We start from the raw sequence: 17255 nt of genomic DNA on the forward strand, positions 1-17255 counted from the left end.
ATTTTCACTGCACGAGAGGTACACGTCAACTGCATTAAATTGTTTATCAGATCTATAGACTGTGTGATTTTTTTTCTTCTTCTTCGTTTAATCTAAACGAGTGGCGATGTATATTTAGATTTAATTTTATGTTTTGCGCCTAAGGTAACGATTATGATTATCACGATTTTCCTAATTTAATTTTAATCATCGATGATAACTCAATTAACCAAATTTATAATAGATAAGTAAAACTTACGTGATGATTACTAAACGGTGATGGATAAGATCACTAAGTTTATCCCCTTGTTTTTACCATTTCAACAAAAAAAAAAAAAAAAAAAAAAAAAAAAAAAATAAAAAACAACTCGCGATTGATACCATCTGTGACGCACGCATGTACTTTGAGGTATGCAGAAATGATAATAGGCATTCATGTAAAGTTAATACCAAGTACTTATCTCGAAGATAATAAAAAAAAAAAGTACCGATGCTTTACGAAACACCACGCGCTTTCACGTATAAAAACATCCAGTTAAATCCATAAGATGCGAATCCAACAAAAAAAAAGTCCTAATTAAAAAAAAAAAAAAAAAAAAAAAAGAGGAAAAAAATCCCAAACTCACCTTACAAATCCCGGCGTGCAGTGGCAGCAGTCGTCGTGCGTTGATCAATAATCCCCGACTTGTTTATACCGCGTGAGCTGAAAACCTCGTGGCGTTGGCACATTTGCATAATTATTCAACCAACGCACGCACACACGTGTGGTATGATGATGACAATGGTGCATTAATTCAGGAGCGCTTCTGTGGATCTTCTCTCGCGAAGAGGCGCAGCTGTCCGACAAAACGACGAGGACTCGTAGTATGTCTATCCGCACTCGTCGATTTTCCTCGGATCATCTATATACTTGTGTACGCTTGTACTCCTCCTCCTCGAGTTGAAAATAGAACTTCCAAGTTTCCCGTCTGGAGAATCACCGTCTCGGAAGGCGGCGGCGTTAACCTCAAATTTAGCGCGCCGCACGTATGTGTGTGCATGTATTATCTCTCTCTCAGCTGCAACACATAGCCACACGTGCACTTTCAACAGAAAATTTAAAAAAAAAAAAAAAAAAAAAAAAATATGTGGGGCTGCGAAAGCTCGCCGCGACGGATGTACAAGAGAAAGGATTTATAATTGGCCCGCTGATTTTACTTGCTTGCGATGGGAGAACAGTAAAAAAGAAAAAAAAAACCGTAACAAAACAAAACCAATGGGTGCCGTGGCAGTAAGTATACGCGCTCGCCGACGACTCTCTGCGCAAAAGCTCGCACACACGCTTATGTGCTCGAAACGCAGTTCAAACGCACTCGTACACGCGTGTGTGCTTTTAGTGTCGCAGACAGAAAGAAAAAAAAAAAACAGTCCTTACGCTTCGCGAGAGCAGGACAAAAGCCAAAAAACGAGAGGGCAGAAGAAGCGTTTCGTCTACGGCAAAACGAGCCGTAAGAAGATACCTTTGCGACGCGTATATTTATTATACCATGTACGTATCATCGAGTCAAGAGAGAAGCTAACAAAATGACACGTGCGCCCGAACGAGATAAAGCTTTTCACAACAATCTATCGTATATTGTATGTACGGGGACTCGTAAGTGAAAATCCGTGTATACACGTGCGCCGAATCAATTAAATGTTACAAGTTTTATGTGTGTACTACGCGTGCACGAAAGGGACGTTTTTTGACCCATAAAACACGACTCGATTTAAAAACCCGTACAGTAGAGTGACTCTTCCGTTGTTACTTACCTGTGCAACACGCACCCGTGGTATACGGGTTTGAAAAAAAAGAAAAAAAAAAAACAAAAAAAAAACAAACACGTCTTGTTTCGCGCGAGTGCGACGCGAAACTGCGGTTCAAGTAGGTAACAACTATACTTCAATACACATATACGTACAGATAATTTAATATGTATTAAGTAACGTGTCACGTTTTTTCTACGTACGTACGTATAATATAGTATAGTACCGTCACGCGAGCTTTCGTCATCCTCCTGTTGCACGATTTGCATGTACGCATATATATATATATATATATATATATATATATATATATATATATATATTGATACGTGTACAATCCAATGATGTTATTGTTTTGTACACTCGCCAGCCGGCTTGTTACCTATACCTGTACCTCTCTGCCGTATGTCCTTCCTTCTCTCGTCCACTTTTCGTCAAATTACTTATGTTTTCCGAAAAAACAAGGCTCAAGTCCGCTCACACCCGACGACTGACGCAAGCTCCCGATCATCATTTAATTTGGCCGACCCCCCCCCCGTAAGCGAAATGCAACCCCAACAAGGATACTTATTAGCAAAAAGAAGCCATCGGTTGGCCCGTGCACTCCATATTACATACACCCACTTGGCCCAGCTATTTAACAACGAAGGACCGTTTTCTCGACATTTTCATACCACCATATCGTCCACGATGATTGACACGAACCACGAGCTCTTTACCCTCCACTTGACACTCATCACTAGTTATATTATGGTCAACCAAGACACCAGCCAATCAACGATAATGGCCATACTTGATCCGATTCGAAAAAGAAAAAAAAAAAAAAAAAAAACAATACAAGTACAAACAAACACGAGGAAGCATATAAATAAACGCGCGTGAACGATCGGTAGCGATGCTTACGTTGTACTCTCGAGCCGGTGCGTTTCTTGTGCAAAAAAGCTATCGACTCCTCGTAAAGGGCGACGCGGTATATATAATCATATACACGTAAAATATAAGAGAAGGACATACAACAACGCATCGTACAGCATAAGTATATATGTGTGTGTATACACACGCGCAGCTGAGTCTGAGCGTCCCTCGAAGGGCATATATACTTTTCGCCCCTTCTTTCTCCCCCGTGTACCCAGCCACCCCTGGAAGAGGGTTGAACCCGCAACACCAGCTCACCAAGGGTACGTACACGTACAGGGTATAGTTGGTATAGGTACAGGGATATAGGGCGAAGGGATGCGCGCGCTCGCGCGATTCTCTCCCTCCGATCGCCCCATATATGTACTTACATCCCAGGAATAGAGAGGGAGGGAAAGTGCAGCGAGTTGTTACAACGATAGCCCCTTTGCTGCTTCACTTATATGTGTATATAATACATACCCTCTTTCTATACAGTGTCTGAGGGTGTGCGAGCGCGTTGGGGGTTTCAGCGTGGGGTGGTGGCGGCAACACCGGCTCTGTGTATATATATAGCTGTAAGTGTAGGCTCGCTATATCGACGTGTAACGCCCTGCGCGCCCTGGACGAGGAGCCGAGCTGGTAATACACATATATATATGGATGTGCACAAGACGACCGAGACTCCTTGGGTACTTTTTTTTTTTTTACATTTCTTTGGACAATCCAAAGGAAAGGGGGGAGGGTACGAGCCGTCGTTTTTTAATTTTTATTTTTTCCTTTCGTGCGAGGGGGCATATGCTTTTTCTTTTCCTCGCGGAGTTTTCGCTGGAGTTTTCATTAAAAATTCAAACCACCCCGGCCCTGGGAACCATTTTTTTTTTTTTTTTTTTTTTCCATTCGGTGAGAGGGTATTAGCCACTTTTTTTCTTCTTCTCCGATTCATTCGATCGTTCGAGAATTCGTAATTGGTACATTTCCTATGGGCGTACAATTGACTCGTTTTGTTTCCGCAAGTGTGCGGCCGTACAATGGTTTCGTGAGAATTTTAAAAACTTATCGCTCGATGTGTACAATCATATCGTATAATATACGCCCAGCGAGTTTCGATTGCCGAGAAACGGGTGCGCGAATTATTTATTATATATTTGTATGTACCAATACCCGGTGGCCATTATTATTTTTTTTTTTTCCCACCGAGCTTTGTTTCGCAGTCGTAAAGTGTCATAAATAATTTTTTTTTTTCCTTTCCTCCACATCACGCTCGCTCGTTCACACACAACATATATAGCTTTTGTTCTTCGTCGAACCGCATTGTTCTTCTTTTATATAAATTACCCAGGCGGGCACCGTATGTCTTTTTTCCCTCCATCTTCTATACAAGAGTGATATCACGTAATCAATCGTTGATTGAGAGATAAAAAAAAAAAAAAAAAAAAAAAAAAAATCCCATAACGATTTATACCGATCTCTATACGATTTTTAGTTCCGGCACTCAAGAGGAAGGAAAAAGCCTAACGCAGCCATTAGACCATACATGTATATAGTATAGGTACACAGAGAGACGTTGGCCTGGGAAAGAGGAAAAGGGCAAGATCGTTACGACGCAGCAGCCCGGGCGCGTCTGTAGGTAAAGGTACGTAGACCTATATGTATACACCCGTACACCTCTCCTCGCGCGTCCGGGCCGCGTTGCAGCGCAGATAAGGCCAGCAAAGTACCTAAGCACGCGAAAGAGGGAGGGGAAGGCGCGCGTAGCCGGAGGAGCCGGCGAAGGGCTCGATTTTCCCTGGGGTGTTGCATGGACCTTGGAGTGTCGTATATATATATGTGTATGGACGCGTTTTCCCGGACCTCTCCTCGTGCGCGATCGATTTTACGCGGAAAAGCGCGGATTCTTCCCTCCTACTTACGTCTGTCTCACCTGTACCTACTTACATCTCTTATATGCCCTTTTACGTTTCTTCGTAACTATGCTGTAGCATAAAATGTGAAAATACCATTTCCGTGAGACCGCGTGGAAAAACGAAACACCGTCGAGTCGGTGATGTTTTTTTTTTTTTTTGCTTTTCTCCACCCCCGATACGATTATCATGCCTCGCTCGGGAAAATTCGATGAGTAACGACTCGTCATATTTCAAACGCGTACCAGCACTCGCACCAACGTTTAGATAATAAATATAATATACAAACGCATGAATTATATGCGATCGTATAAAATGTGTATGGTATATTATACGTAACGGATACATGGCACGTGCACATACTTAAACGTGTGCCAACTTTTACGAGAGTAAGTACGCGAGAAATCGTCGTATTTATAGTTGATGGATGTGGGACACCCATTACCGGAAATTGATGAGCGATGATGGCCTCCTCGATTTTTTACGCGCCAAAAAGCTCGAATTGAAAAATTTCATTGTTGTTATACTCGTATCGGCTTTATTAATATTAGTGTTGGACAATAGCGCGATTTCGCGGTGGTCAAAGCTTCGAATATGGATCGAAGTTTTACTCTTTTTATTATTGTTTGAATTACTTTTAAACATTGGGATTTTATTGGGTGAGCTGCACTAAGACGATGCAATTTTTTTTCACTTCGTTTGCCAACGCGTTGCTTTTTTGCCACTGAGAATAACAAATAAGTATCGATTGCGTCGAACAAACAACTAAATAATTTTGACTGCATGAAAAATTTACGCAAAGAAACATGGAAAAAATAGTAACAATAATAGGCTCATGAATAGTATACATAGACCCATTATGTAGACTATTATACCCAGAAAGAGGGCATCCCTCTCAATATTTGACGATGTAAACCGTTGTTGAATTTTAATACATTTACTAGCCTATTTACTTTAGGATTTAAAATAATAATGAATGAATAAACAAATTTTTTTTCATAGATGGAATCACACGAGGATATTTCCAGGAACGCCTTTGCGAATTCCCGTTCGTAATACTTAAATTGGACGTTGAACATCAAGACTTCTGGGCGAATCAAAAATACCAGCAAATACGAAGAGACCGGAAATACCGGAGGGAACCCCCTTAGCCGATGTATATACATGCCATCTGACCCGATGCGTATTTTCTGCTTTGATGTTGTTCGCAGGGCGTGTGTGCATCAGCGTTCGTTGGCGTTTGAGTCTTTGCATACGTGGTGAAATGTTATGCAATGGTAAAATTAGTTATTACTCCCGCACACGTGTCTTGCGATGCTTTTTTTTCTTTCTTTTGTTTCGATAGATATGTGATCGAGAGAAAAAAAATGTTGGTTCGAGCGGACAATTTTTATTGTGAAAATTTTTAATATTTTTCAGCTCTTGTTACTGTGGGCATTAAGTTCGACATATAAACATTAAGTGTATCAAGCCCGTGGATGTTAAATGTACAGCTACCAAACATTTTTTATTTATCTGAATTGGAACGTGTTGGTGACAAAAAAATTATGGATAATCTCATAACTTTCTCGTTAATCACGACGACTGTTTTTGAATTCTCGCACGATTCGGTATGAAAAAAAGAAAAAGAAAAAAGATATTCACTGCAAGTACGTGTTGCTTAACGTTGAAACGTGATTTACCATGTCGCGTTAACTCGATTCGAAGAAGTGACTTTGTTCTTCACGATTAGTCAACTGATATATTTTTTATCTATTTGCCAACGCAAGTAATGGTTTTATTTCTTTTTTTAATTCGAATAACAATTAGGTGAATAAAAGAAAAAAAATGAAACTATACTCCCTTTAGTTTACTTACGTCCCGACGTGGGTATGATGAATGTTTCAAATACTTAGTAATATGATTTTTTTTTTTTGCTTTTCCAACAAAAAATGAAAAATTAATAAATAAAAAAGAAATATTTCCATGGAAAGCCAGTTGGCTTAATAAACGCGTTTGAAAATGTTATGGTAAATGTAAGGCGAGTGGCACGCGGTACCAGCTTTCGACTTTGGATACACTTGACTTGACGCGAGAGCTGAACACCTGCTATTTTATAATATTAGCTGTTAAAAACAGGTGCAAACCTCGACTTTTACTCCCATTATTTTTTTATCAGTCCTTACAACGTACCTTTTTTCAGTTACTTGAAATTACCAAAAATTAAAAATGTAGACAATTTTTATAATTTTAATTGATTGATTCTTATTATTTTAATAAAATAATTGAAAAAACTGTACTACGAATACAATTTGAATAATGTATGTATGCAACAACAAACACCTTAAAAAGCGATTTTTTTTCTCTAATTTTACCGATTTACAAAGCCCAAAGAAAAGATGAGCTCCGACGCTACGTGGTTCATACTGTTTTGTAAATTTTCGTACCATAAGCTGAATTCCTGCTGCATTAGGAATTCATTAGTCAGAGTCAGTGGGTATATAGAGTCGTTTCTCATCCGACCCACAACGAAATAAAACGTTTGGCTAAGGGGATGGGAGAAGGACCGCCAGAGTATATTGCAAAGCCAAAGAAATCCGTTAGTTTTGCTCCGAACCCCATAGTCACGTCAAGTTTTTGAGAATACTGGAAATGTTCTAGTCTCTTACGTGAGACGTCAATTATGATACGTTAAAATATTTTGGTGTATATTCAATGTCATGGAATTTAAGATTATTTTTTGTTCAATGTTGGACAAAAAAGAAACAATATATTAATTATTACATTTAAATGGTAGTGAAAATAATTAATCCGTCACGTGATTTGATTCGAGATCAAGTTGTAATTTCAATGATAATTGTTCAAAACTTTTAATTAAATAAAATAATGTTTAATTAAATAAAAAAATATTTGCTGCCATAGTTTTAAAAAAAAGTTTGGCGTTACTGGTAATTTTGTTTATTGATAATCGAAAAAAAAATATACATAAAACTTTGTGGGTAATATTATTTTATTTGCTGTAAAAAAATTTACATCAACTCAACATTATTTTTTCATGGTTATTTTATTAAAAAACGAAATAAACTCGCATGTTTCATGTATTTACGCAAGTACGTTAAAATGAATTGAATAATTGAATGAAGTACGTTTAATTGAATTGAAAATTTATCCCACAAGATTTTAATAATTTATGAAATTAGTTGAGGATTAAATAAGGAATACGTTTTAATTTTTTTACGATTATATTTATTAATTGTTTTTTTTTTTTTTTAATTGTTTTTTTTCCAAGTGACCAAGTTATTTTCTCATGTAACATCCATGCGTGTACGCGACCAACAGCCTTGCAAAAATAAATAATGCTCAAGTTTTTTAAAGTCGATATATCTTAATTTCAATGTTCATATATTTATGTGTACGCAACCAACACACTACTGCACATTATATCTTTGTCATATTACACCTATACCCTAATATAGAAACACAATATCTATAACAACGTTACCTCACCACGTGACAGTTCAATAAAGGAAATACCGTGCACTTTGTAAAAATAATGAAATTCGTGTCACATACTTATGCGTCGCGCCAAATTTTTGCGCACTACGTTGCTAACAATACAAGCGAATATCTACCATAGGATTCTTAAGCGTCGTAAAGTCACATTTCGTATCACGATTATTATTATTTTATAAGCGTGTTAGCGCACAGCATCATACTTCAATATTGAGTTGCAGAGGAACACTCAAGTACTCGTGTGTATCGTGTGTATCAATAGTACGTTCATTTTTATGCCTTTTATTTTTCACCGTCTACTTATGTGTTTATTTATAAATAACTATGCATTTAAGCATGGAATACAATTTGTACAACACGATGTAGCTTGAATTACTATAGTATTATTTGTACTCTTTTACTTAAAAGAAAATATTACCTTTGAACAGTAGTTCCAGTTTTTTTTCTTCATTTTTTTTTTTTTTTTTTTTTTCTTTTTTACAGACGACGTATATTATAACGAGTCAGGAAAAATATGTTCATACATCGTGGACATAGAAAATATATTAATTTGCGTATACTTACTGCAAAATAAAAATTAATAACAAATGATCGCAACATCCTAAGATCAACTGTTATTTTCAATCGCAGAAACAATACAATTGTTAATCTTAATCTATTTTATTAACATTATGCCTTATAGAATGTTCCATTTGCAAATACTTGAAACATATAGTCAGGTGATGTCTAGATTTAATTTTCATATCAAGTTATCTCGTTTGCCTTTGTCTGCAGTGCAACAAAGATAGATACATTGCATAGAAAATTTTTTTATCTCACTGAAATTATCATCAACTTTAACGACTTTAGTTACATGTACCTATATGAGCTCCTTAATTAAAAATAGTAAGCAACTCATTGGTAGTACATTTTTAACATTACGATACATGCTTAATCGTGATTTTTTTTTTATACAATTTGAGTAATCTCATTACTACGATTTGTACTAGCTTGTTGTAAACTCTTTATTTACTATTACTAAATTTAAAGAACACTTTTAATATTTTTAAATTTTGAAGACTAGCAAAATTGTGCACATCTAAGGTTTTTATTCTTTTTTCTTTTTTGTATACATTTAAGTCACGATTCCTGAAATCGTAACAATTTTCAATTATTTAGAGTCAATCAATAATTATTTATGCTATATTTGGTTAACCAAGCTTAAATCTAAGAGTGAATAACGAAAATTCAAAATAACGCAAAGTGTTCTTTTTCAAATATTCGATAAATATATATGTACACTGACGTATAGACACGATTTACTCGGACTGTTTGACAAGAGTTTTTCATTGTATAATAATGCCTTGGTTATTGGTCATTACTTTATGTTTAAAGTTCTAAAATGAAAATTTGGCACTGATTGACATTTTCAGTGCTCTGATGTGAAAACATAAACATTATTCCACAAAATATAATCCATTTAAGTTATGTGTATACCATAGGACTTCCAAATGAAAAACATTCATGCATCGTATTGCTAGATTCACGTTGGTTGTTTGTAATGGTAAAAATAATGTTTTTACCCTAAAATGTAATGAAATTCCAATTATATTTTTGGTTTGAATCCATTCATCTGAAATTTAGGAAAAAATGATCGTGCAAACCGCAACTGTTTAATTCACCTGTATGTAATATTTTGGAGCAAATTGTTATCTTCCAGATTTACTTAATTATTAGTAAGTGTCAAGAAATAGAACACGGGAATTACAGTTTTTTTTAGAGTTGTTTCCCGCTAGAATTTGTTATTTAGTCTCACAAAAGGGTTCTGCACCACAGGGTGGCCCGGAGGTAAAGTTTCCGTAGGTGTTCTAGGTAGGTGCGAGACTAGCTAGGAAATTATTAGGGTAGATGGAGAAAGGGTAGAGGGCGAAGTTGGGTCCGGAGTCATGGGTTAATTAGTTGGGTAAGCAAAGATGGAGTAATAAGTGGTTTTCAGAAGTCGGGATTTAGATAAACATCCTTTACACAGAGGTGGTAGAGGTGCCCATAAAAATCACTCAAGTGGCACACGGGTAGAGAAAATACTATAAAAAAAAGTAGCGGTTGTCCAGAAAATTTTGTCACAACTTTTCATCAGTCAATATGTCAAGGGAAACCTGTTCAGCCACTTGTATATACCATCCATGCAATATATTTACTCTTTTTTTTATGAATAATTAAACATTAATTTCAGCTAACTTAAGCTAAAAACGTACGAACGTTCGCTCTAATTTCGTGTCTGCACATGGGACAGTGCGTGAGTGACGGAGCGCAAAAGACGCACGTGGATAGGTGACCACAAGGCAGGAAAACCACCGCAACCTCTCGGTCCATGCAAATTTTACACTGTCTAGCTTCTCTGAGTCTTCGATTTTCCTCTGCCAAGGACACTATTTTGGAAAACGGATTTCTCAGTTTAATAGTTTTATGTAACGATATTAACATTATAAGCGCGAACTCGTGTGGTTTTTATTCTGACGTTGAATAAATTATACATGTGTATTGGTGAATTTTCAAATACTTTTTCATCGATAAAAATAACTGCTAATATTTTTGTAAAATCACAAATTAAGTAAAACTCACCTGGTTCCGAAGAGTTGCCAATTTTTTCTGGCGTTTTTATCTTAATTCGCGACTCCGTTTCCGCAGGTGTCGATTTCTTAGGAGTGACAACGTCCTGGCTGCTCGTAATCTGAGATACATTTTCGTTTTGGGACACGGAATTGCTAGCAGCCTCATCAGAGGTCATGCTGGTGATGAACTGATTCAAAAGATGCGTAAATTCCTCCGACGGAGGTTCAGAGATCCTTCTATTTAGTCTGAAAGCAATAATGTTACTTTTAGCAAAGTTCTATTATCCATACTACGTAAAACTCTCGATTCATAGTGCATACTAACATATTATCTTCCTCTCCTAGTTGTACATCAGTTGCATCTCCTATCAGCTGATCGGCGTTAGCATACGGTAGACCTGTTCGTTCCATGCGCCTTTTCAATGCCATCTTAACTCGACCAACGTGCAAGCCAATTTCGAGGGCAGCCTGAGAAAAAAAACAACATGAATCAAAGGCCAAAAGTCACAATAAAAATCAAGACACACGAGTAACAGACCATAGCTGGCGCTGTGCCAAGTAATCTCTCCAGTTCGGCATCTGTGACTCGTCTAGGTGGACTCGTTTGCGTTGACGGCGTGGTTGCAGGGGATACTGGTGGCGTTGAGTTGTCGGCGCCGTCGTCTGGCACGCTTGACAGTATCTGCGATAAAAAAGAGTTTGTCGGTATATATTGTTGAAAGTCCTTTGGACAGAAATAAAATATTAAAAATTTTGTTTACCGCTGGGTCCACCGGGGGTCTGTTGTCCACGCACTGTTTTACAAAATCTGGACCTTTGACTAGCGCGACATAGCCACACCTGGGAAACCACTTGGCGTGTTCTATCCAGGCATCGTCGGTCTCCTCCCAATTTCTCAATCCTCCATCGCAGTGAAAACATCTAACTTGGTCCTCTGACCCTGTACAAATTGATATTTAATTTTTTTGTATAACTTTTCCTTCAAAAAAGTGCTACAAAATATTATTACTCACCGACGTAATAAAATCCAGCATCTGCTAACATTTCTGGTGTTTGTCGCAAGTTACTCGGCCATCCCTGGAAAGTGCGCAGTCTATTCTCGTACGTTGCATACTTGGACTGTTTTGCAGCCAAATGCTGCTGAATACCCAATTCAGTAAAATTGGAGGTTGTGCCAGGCATCAACTTGACATTGCCCAAAACCAATTTTCCTACCGACATATCTGCACCATTCGACATGTATTTTTATTAATTTTTTTATCAACATTTTACTACGTTAGAAAAAAAAAAGCAGTACAGGAAAGTTTTATTGCCGGTTAAAATATCAATGGAAATGAGAAATAGTATAATAAACAAGCATATGATTGAACTTCGCGAAAAATAAAAAATGGCACGATAAATGAATACCTGAACCCATTCAGCACACAGTAGTTGCACCCTTCACTCAAATAAAAAAAAAAATTTTATCAGTTTAAACGATTAATGAACAGCTAACCGAGTCACTTCAGCCTTGCTTGTTGACATTGCCAAAATGATTATATTTAGAATGCTTCGACTCGCTTGGCTGACTATCAATAAACTTGAACCTGACGTCGACATATATGTATGTAGCTCGAAAGCATGCATATGCATTGGTAAAGTTAATTGTGATTTTAGCTGTGCAAGGTGAAGGTTTGTGCGATGTTAGAATACACGATTTTAACAATACGAAAAAAGAGGAAAGAAAAGATGGGATTTCAAAGTACGAGTCAACATTTGTCAACGGAAATTACCATCTTCCATGGGAATTTGCATGTAAAAGTCACAATAGGGAAAATGCAATCTGTGTTCTCGATCGGGTTCGTCACCTGGTTCCCATTTTAATACGACGCCCTTGCAGTATACACATGCAACCTGCAAAAAATCAGTTTTGAAAAATTGATGTCAACATTATGTACAGAGTTTTAATTTGAAAAACTCACCATATCATCTTTCTGGAGATAATAAAATCCAGCCTTAGCCAAATTTTCTGGTTTGACAATGTCAGGTTTGGGCCAGTTGCTAAATGTACTCAATCTTTTGGAGTAATTCTTAAAACTTTGTATAACTTCTGGACTTTCTTTCTCCAGTAAAAACGTTTGCCCATCATCATTGTCACTAGCACCACCATTCTCCAAGCTCGATATAACAGAACCATTAGCTAGAGTAATTATAGGCACATTACACGTGGAAGTGGGATCCAGCACAAATGGACACTCTGGATTTGCTTGTCTGTGTATGGACATGACTTGATCTCCATAATTCCACTCCGATACCGTAGTGCCACATAAAAAGCATTGCACAACTTGGCTCTGTCCTGTGTAAAAGAAGCCAGCTTTGGCAATTCGACCTGCGCTTACAGCTGCATTTGCTGGCCACTCTCTGAATGTATCTAATCTTTGTGATTCGCAATGCATTTTGGTGCTTTCTCCTTACAATAGAATCTGAAATCAATATATTTTTTTTTTTTTTTTATTAATGTACAAGTACTACACAAAATTGATGAATCACAAGTAGAGGAATAAACAAGAGAGAATATAATAGCTTCCACGATTCACAAACTTATCAACATAGTAATGATTAATCACTCTGATATCTAAAACACTTTAAAAGTGACTAACCAAAACTTTTTTCCACGTGTTAATAACACTTATTTTGGTTACCAAAAGGATATACTTGAAAAATTGTTCACTGTTTATCTTTGCGATTAGAGCCAGCTGACACCCACTTCCTCCCAGATCTCGATTATCAATAACGCCTTGTGTTCAAAAGTACGAAAAAAACCCACCGACCGTATTTTGCAAGGTCTGATAGTAGAAAAAAAAAAATAAATAAATGAATAAAAACGCGACTACGGGGTAAGTATACTTATTAGGCAAGAGCTCTGTTTTCTCACGTTGTTGCACTCAGACTAAGGTTTAAATGTACACTCGCGAGCAAATGCAAAGCGACGTAATTAAAACAGCACGTGTTGCACAAGATTTAATAAAAGCTTAAGCATAGTAAGTATTAGATGACGGCACAATGATTAGAATGATTAGAAATCTAAAATAAAAAAATGTTTTCACAAACCTTCAGCCAATGTGTATGTGTACACGTTGGTCAGGTGTCAGGTGTCAGGCGCAGACGGCAGAACGCAGATTACTCGTCGTTTGGAACAAATCCAATAACAGTATAGGTATAGGCACAAACAGCAGAGAGAGCTATGCTTTCTTACACTATGCACTTACAATCATAAACACTTTTTCACTTACTTATCACAAACGTAAGTATATACTTATATGGTCGATTCAAAAATAACTCGCTTCCTCCTCAGGAAGATACCTATACCCATTCACAATCTATTGAGCTCCACCACGAGGTGGAGGCCTAAGGATAAGGTGGGTCTATATTCGTTAGCCATGCAGTTGGCAGTGTTGTTAGCAGTGATCTCCTCCTCTTCATATGCTCCTCACTTTCCTCAGAGACGCCGAGTCAAGCATTGCAGATTGCATCCTCAATAATCTATAGCTTTATCCTCATAGATACACAATTACACAAATTATCTATATCAATATCATACTTCTGATATATTATAGAGTAATAAGTATAAAGCTCATGCAGGGGTCCAATCACGTGGTTGTATTGATTGATAAATAAATAAAAAACAGGTCTTCTTTTTAAGTATTTATACCTCAAGCAAAATCTGTGATACATTCGCACTTGTGAAATGATTTACTATTTAATTGGAGTGATTTTTAACATATTACTTTTTTGAATTCTCTGCAAGGACAGAAGAGATTTTTTTCTTGTAGCATTACATTTTTTTGAGCGATTGCTACAGCTTTAGAGAGCAATCCATCAAGAGTTTACTCCTTATTTCAATTTTGTGTCTGACAGAAAAGGAGAAAAATTAATACGTTTTGAGTTCGGAGTTTGAAGTGTTAAACCCTACCTATAAATCCTACGAACACAAAAATAGCTAATTCTCTAACATTATTATTTGTCTCTGCCCTAGAAGAGTAAACATTATTTATTACGTGAGCGGGAGAGAGATAATATGTTACACTGTGCAAGATATAATGATAATTAAATTTTGTTATTAATAATATTCACAATATGTATCTGAAAGCGTTTGCGGATTGCAGCCTATATCACCATCAATTCAATTCAATTTCAATTTATTTATTGGCGTCGTATTAAAATACACATGATAGTACACTACTCCAATGCTCCATTCTTCTGCAGAGACTCTTCATGCGACTGTGCTTCTATTTTATGCCTTTTTTCTTCAGTTGTCTCTTTTAGACTAATAAATTCACACATATATTTGATCGTTATTCAAGATTTCTGTAACACAAATTTTGCTATGTACATATTGTATAAGTTAACTTTTTATTGGAACTATAAAGTTAAAGGGCTGTTCTTCCATGAGTTTACAGTAAAAGGTCTAAAGTATTGTTATTTTGTAAATATTGTCGATTTTATAAGCCATATAAGATAAGTAGCATATCCATACTTTTGGAGGTCAATTTTCGGATAATAGATAAATTATAAGCTTGCCACAACTGGCAATATCAATGTCAATTTTTGTTACAAATCTATGACATTAGTTGCGGCTGGTTTATAATTGATGACGTAGCTCTACTTTGGATCAGCGCCATCTAGCGGTCTTCATTTTTTAGCGAAAAGTGGCCTCTAAAATTCTCAATCAGAGCAATCAGGCTTAGAGCTATTTAATCAATTATAAACCAGCCGCAACTCATGATAAAGCTATAAAATGAAAAAATAACGATACGTGTGTTTTTGGCGGCAAGTTAACAATCTATTTTTTACCAAAAAATCGACCTCTTATGTATTTATACTTTTGAAGATAAATTTTTGAGCATAAGATAGATTTTAAATTTGCCGCCAAAAACACACGTATCGTTATTTTTTCATTTTATAACCATATGATTAGTTGCGGCTGGTTTATAATTGAATAAATAGCTCTCAGCCTGATTGCTCTGATTGAGAATTTAGCAATGATTATTTGGATCAGCGCCATCTAGCGGTCTTCAGTTTTTAGCGAAAAGTGGCCTCTAAAATTCTCAATCAGAGCAATCAGGCTGAGAGCTATTTATTCAATTATAAACCAGCCGCAACTAATCATATGGTTATAAAATGAAAAAATAACGATACATGTGTTTTTGGCGGCAAATTAGCAATCTATCTTATACTCAAAAATTTATCTTCAAAAGTATAAATACATAAGAGGTCGATTTTTTGGTAAAAAATAGATTGTTAACTTGCCGCCAAAAACACACGTATCGTTATTTTTTTATTTTATAGCTTTATCATGAGTTGCGGCTGGTTTATAATTGATTAAATAGCTCTAAGCCTGATTGCTCTGATTGAGAATTTTAGAGGCCACTTTTCGCTAAATTCTAAAAAATGAAGACCGCTAGATGGCGCTGATCCAAATAATTATTACAACTTACAGTAGAGCCGTGTAATCAATTATAAACCAGCCGCAACTAATATTATACCTGTAAAATAAAAAGTTGACACTATCTGTGCTATTTGCGGCAAGTTTACAATATATTTTGAAATCAAAATTGACATTGACCTTGCTATTTGTGGCAAGCTTATAATTCATCTATTACCCGAAAATTGACCTTCAAAACAATAATTATTCTACTTGTTTTGTATGGCCTATAAAATCGACCACATTTACAAAATAACAATACTTTAGACCTATTACCATAAACTCATGGAAGCACAGCCCTTTAACTTTATAGTTCCAATAAAAAGTTAACTTATACAATATGTACATAGCAAAATTTGTGTTACAGAAATCTTGAATAACGATCAAATATATATGTGAATTTATTAGTCTAAAAGAGACAACTGAAGAAAAAAGGCATAAAATAGAAGCACAGTGGCATGAAAAGTCTCTGAAGAATGGAGTATTGGATCTCACTAAATAAAAAATACATAAATAAAAGATGAGCTGATTAGTAGGACAAGATCAGCCGTCAGTGCAGACTGGTTGAAAAGCTTTAATATTAGCAACAGTCTTGCTTGTGCTCTCATGTGTGCTTTATCTCTTAATTATTGTTTCGGAGTTTCTGTTCCGGAATTCGAAATTAGCGAAAACTTAATTAAACCTCATCATGGATTTTTGTTTTGTAAATGTACGAAATTCTGTCTGAACCATAACAGGTAACAAGGCAACTGCCTCATAATAATGTTATCGTGAATAGGTATACTAATTAACTCTTTTATACCAAAGTCATGCTAAGTTCAGTTATCTAAAGTATAAACATTCTCTACTAAGCACTGAGTTGGGATTCACTTTGCACTGGTTGACACAGCTTCATCTTTCTTTCTTCCTTAACTGAATTATACAGTTCAGGACTAAAATTAGTAGGGTTACTCAGGGTTGTCGATCAATTGAGCCCTTTAGCTAGAGAATAGATTTTTTTAAATTTCTGTAATCCGTGTAAAAGGGTAGACACATGAAAAAAAAAAAAAAACCATAGACGCATTGAGGTCGCTTAATAAAAACTCATTTTAACAGAAAATCTTCCTGAGCACCTTTTTAACAATGAAATCATGTTAAGCTTAATCA

General features: G+C 36.3%; 2 protein-coding genes and 1 long non-coding RNA gene across 4 annotated transcripts in view; 1 reads left to right on the forward strand and 2 right to left on the reverse strand.

Annotated features, from left to right (window-relative positions):
* Nucleotides 1-882, reverse strand: part of LOC106645707 (death-associated inhibitor of apoptosis 1) — a 23935-nt gene extending 23053 nt beyond the window's left edge. Inside the window, exon 1 of the mRNA XM_014361625.2 lies at nt 606-882. The gene's annotated coding sequence lies outside the window, so the exon portion shown is untranslated. The remainder of the gene's footprint in view (nt 1-605) is intronic.
* The window catches only part of LOC106645708 (uncharacterized), a 26279-nt gene extending 18928 nt beyond the window's left edge, over nt 1-7351 (forward strand). Inside the window, exons 4-5 of the long non-coding RNA XR_001339178.2 lie at nt 4145-4294; nt 5565-7351. This is a non-coding gene — a long non-coding RNA (uncharacterized LOC106645708). The remainder of the gene's footprint in view (nt 1-4144; nt 4295-5564) is intronic.
* Nucleotides 7352-7693: 342 nt separating this feature from the next.
* On the reverse strand, nt 7694-14308 carry Diap2 (Death-associated inhibitor of apoptosis 2). Of its 2 annotated transcripts, none has more exons than XM_014361632.3 (9): nt 13736-14308; nt 12607-13107; nt 12418-12538; nt 11659-11868; nt 11407-11585; nt 11184-11327; nt 10971-11113; nt 10656-10891; nt 7694-10462 (listed from the first exon to the last, which is right to left on the reverse strand). In XM_014361632.3, exons 2-9 carry the CDS (start codon nt 13078-13080, stop codon nt 10272-10274), a joined length of 1698 nt encoding a protein of 565 aa, XP_014217118.2. In that variant the 5' UTR covers nt 13081-13107; nt 13736-14308; the 3' UTR covers nt 7694-10271. The 2 variants fall into 2 exon arrangements, with proteins under 2 accessions (XP_014217118.2, XP_089444801.1); XM_089588675.1 differs by lacking the exon at nt 13736-14308 and adding an exon at nt 13285-13696.
* Nucleotides 14309-17255: the final 2947 nt, after the last annotated feature.

Source organism: Copidosoma floridanum, unplaced genomic scaffold (assembly GCF_036245765.1).
Source record: "Copidosoma floridanum isolate Cflo_tuat_1 unplaced genomic scaffold, Cflo_Japanese_pri ptg000007l, whole genome shotgun sequence".
In the NCBI taxonomy this organism is placed as follows: Eukaryota; Metazoa; Arthropoda; class Insecta; order Hymenoptera; family Encyrtidae; genus Copidosoma; species Copidosoma floridanum.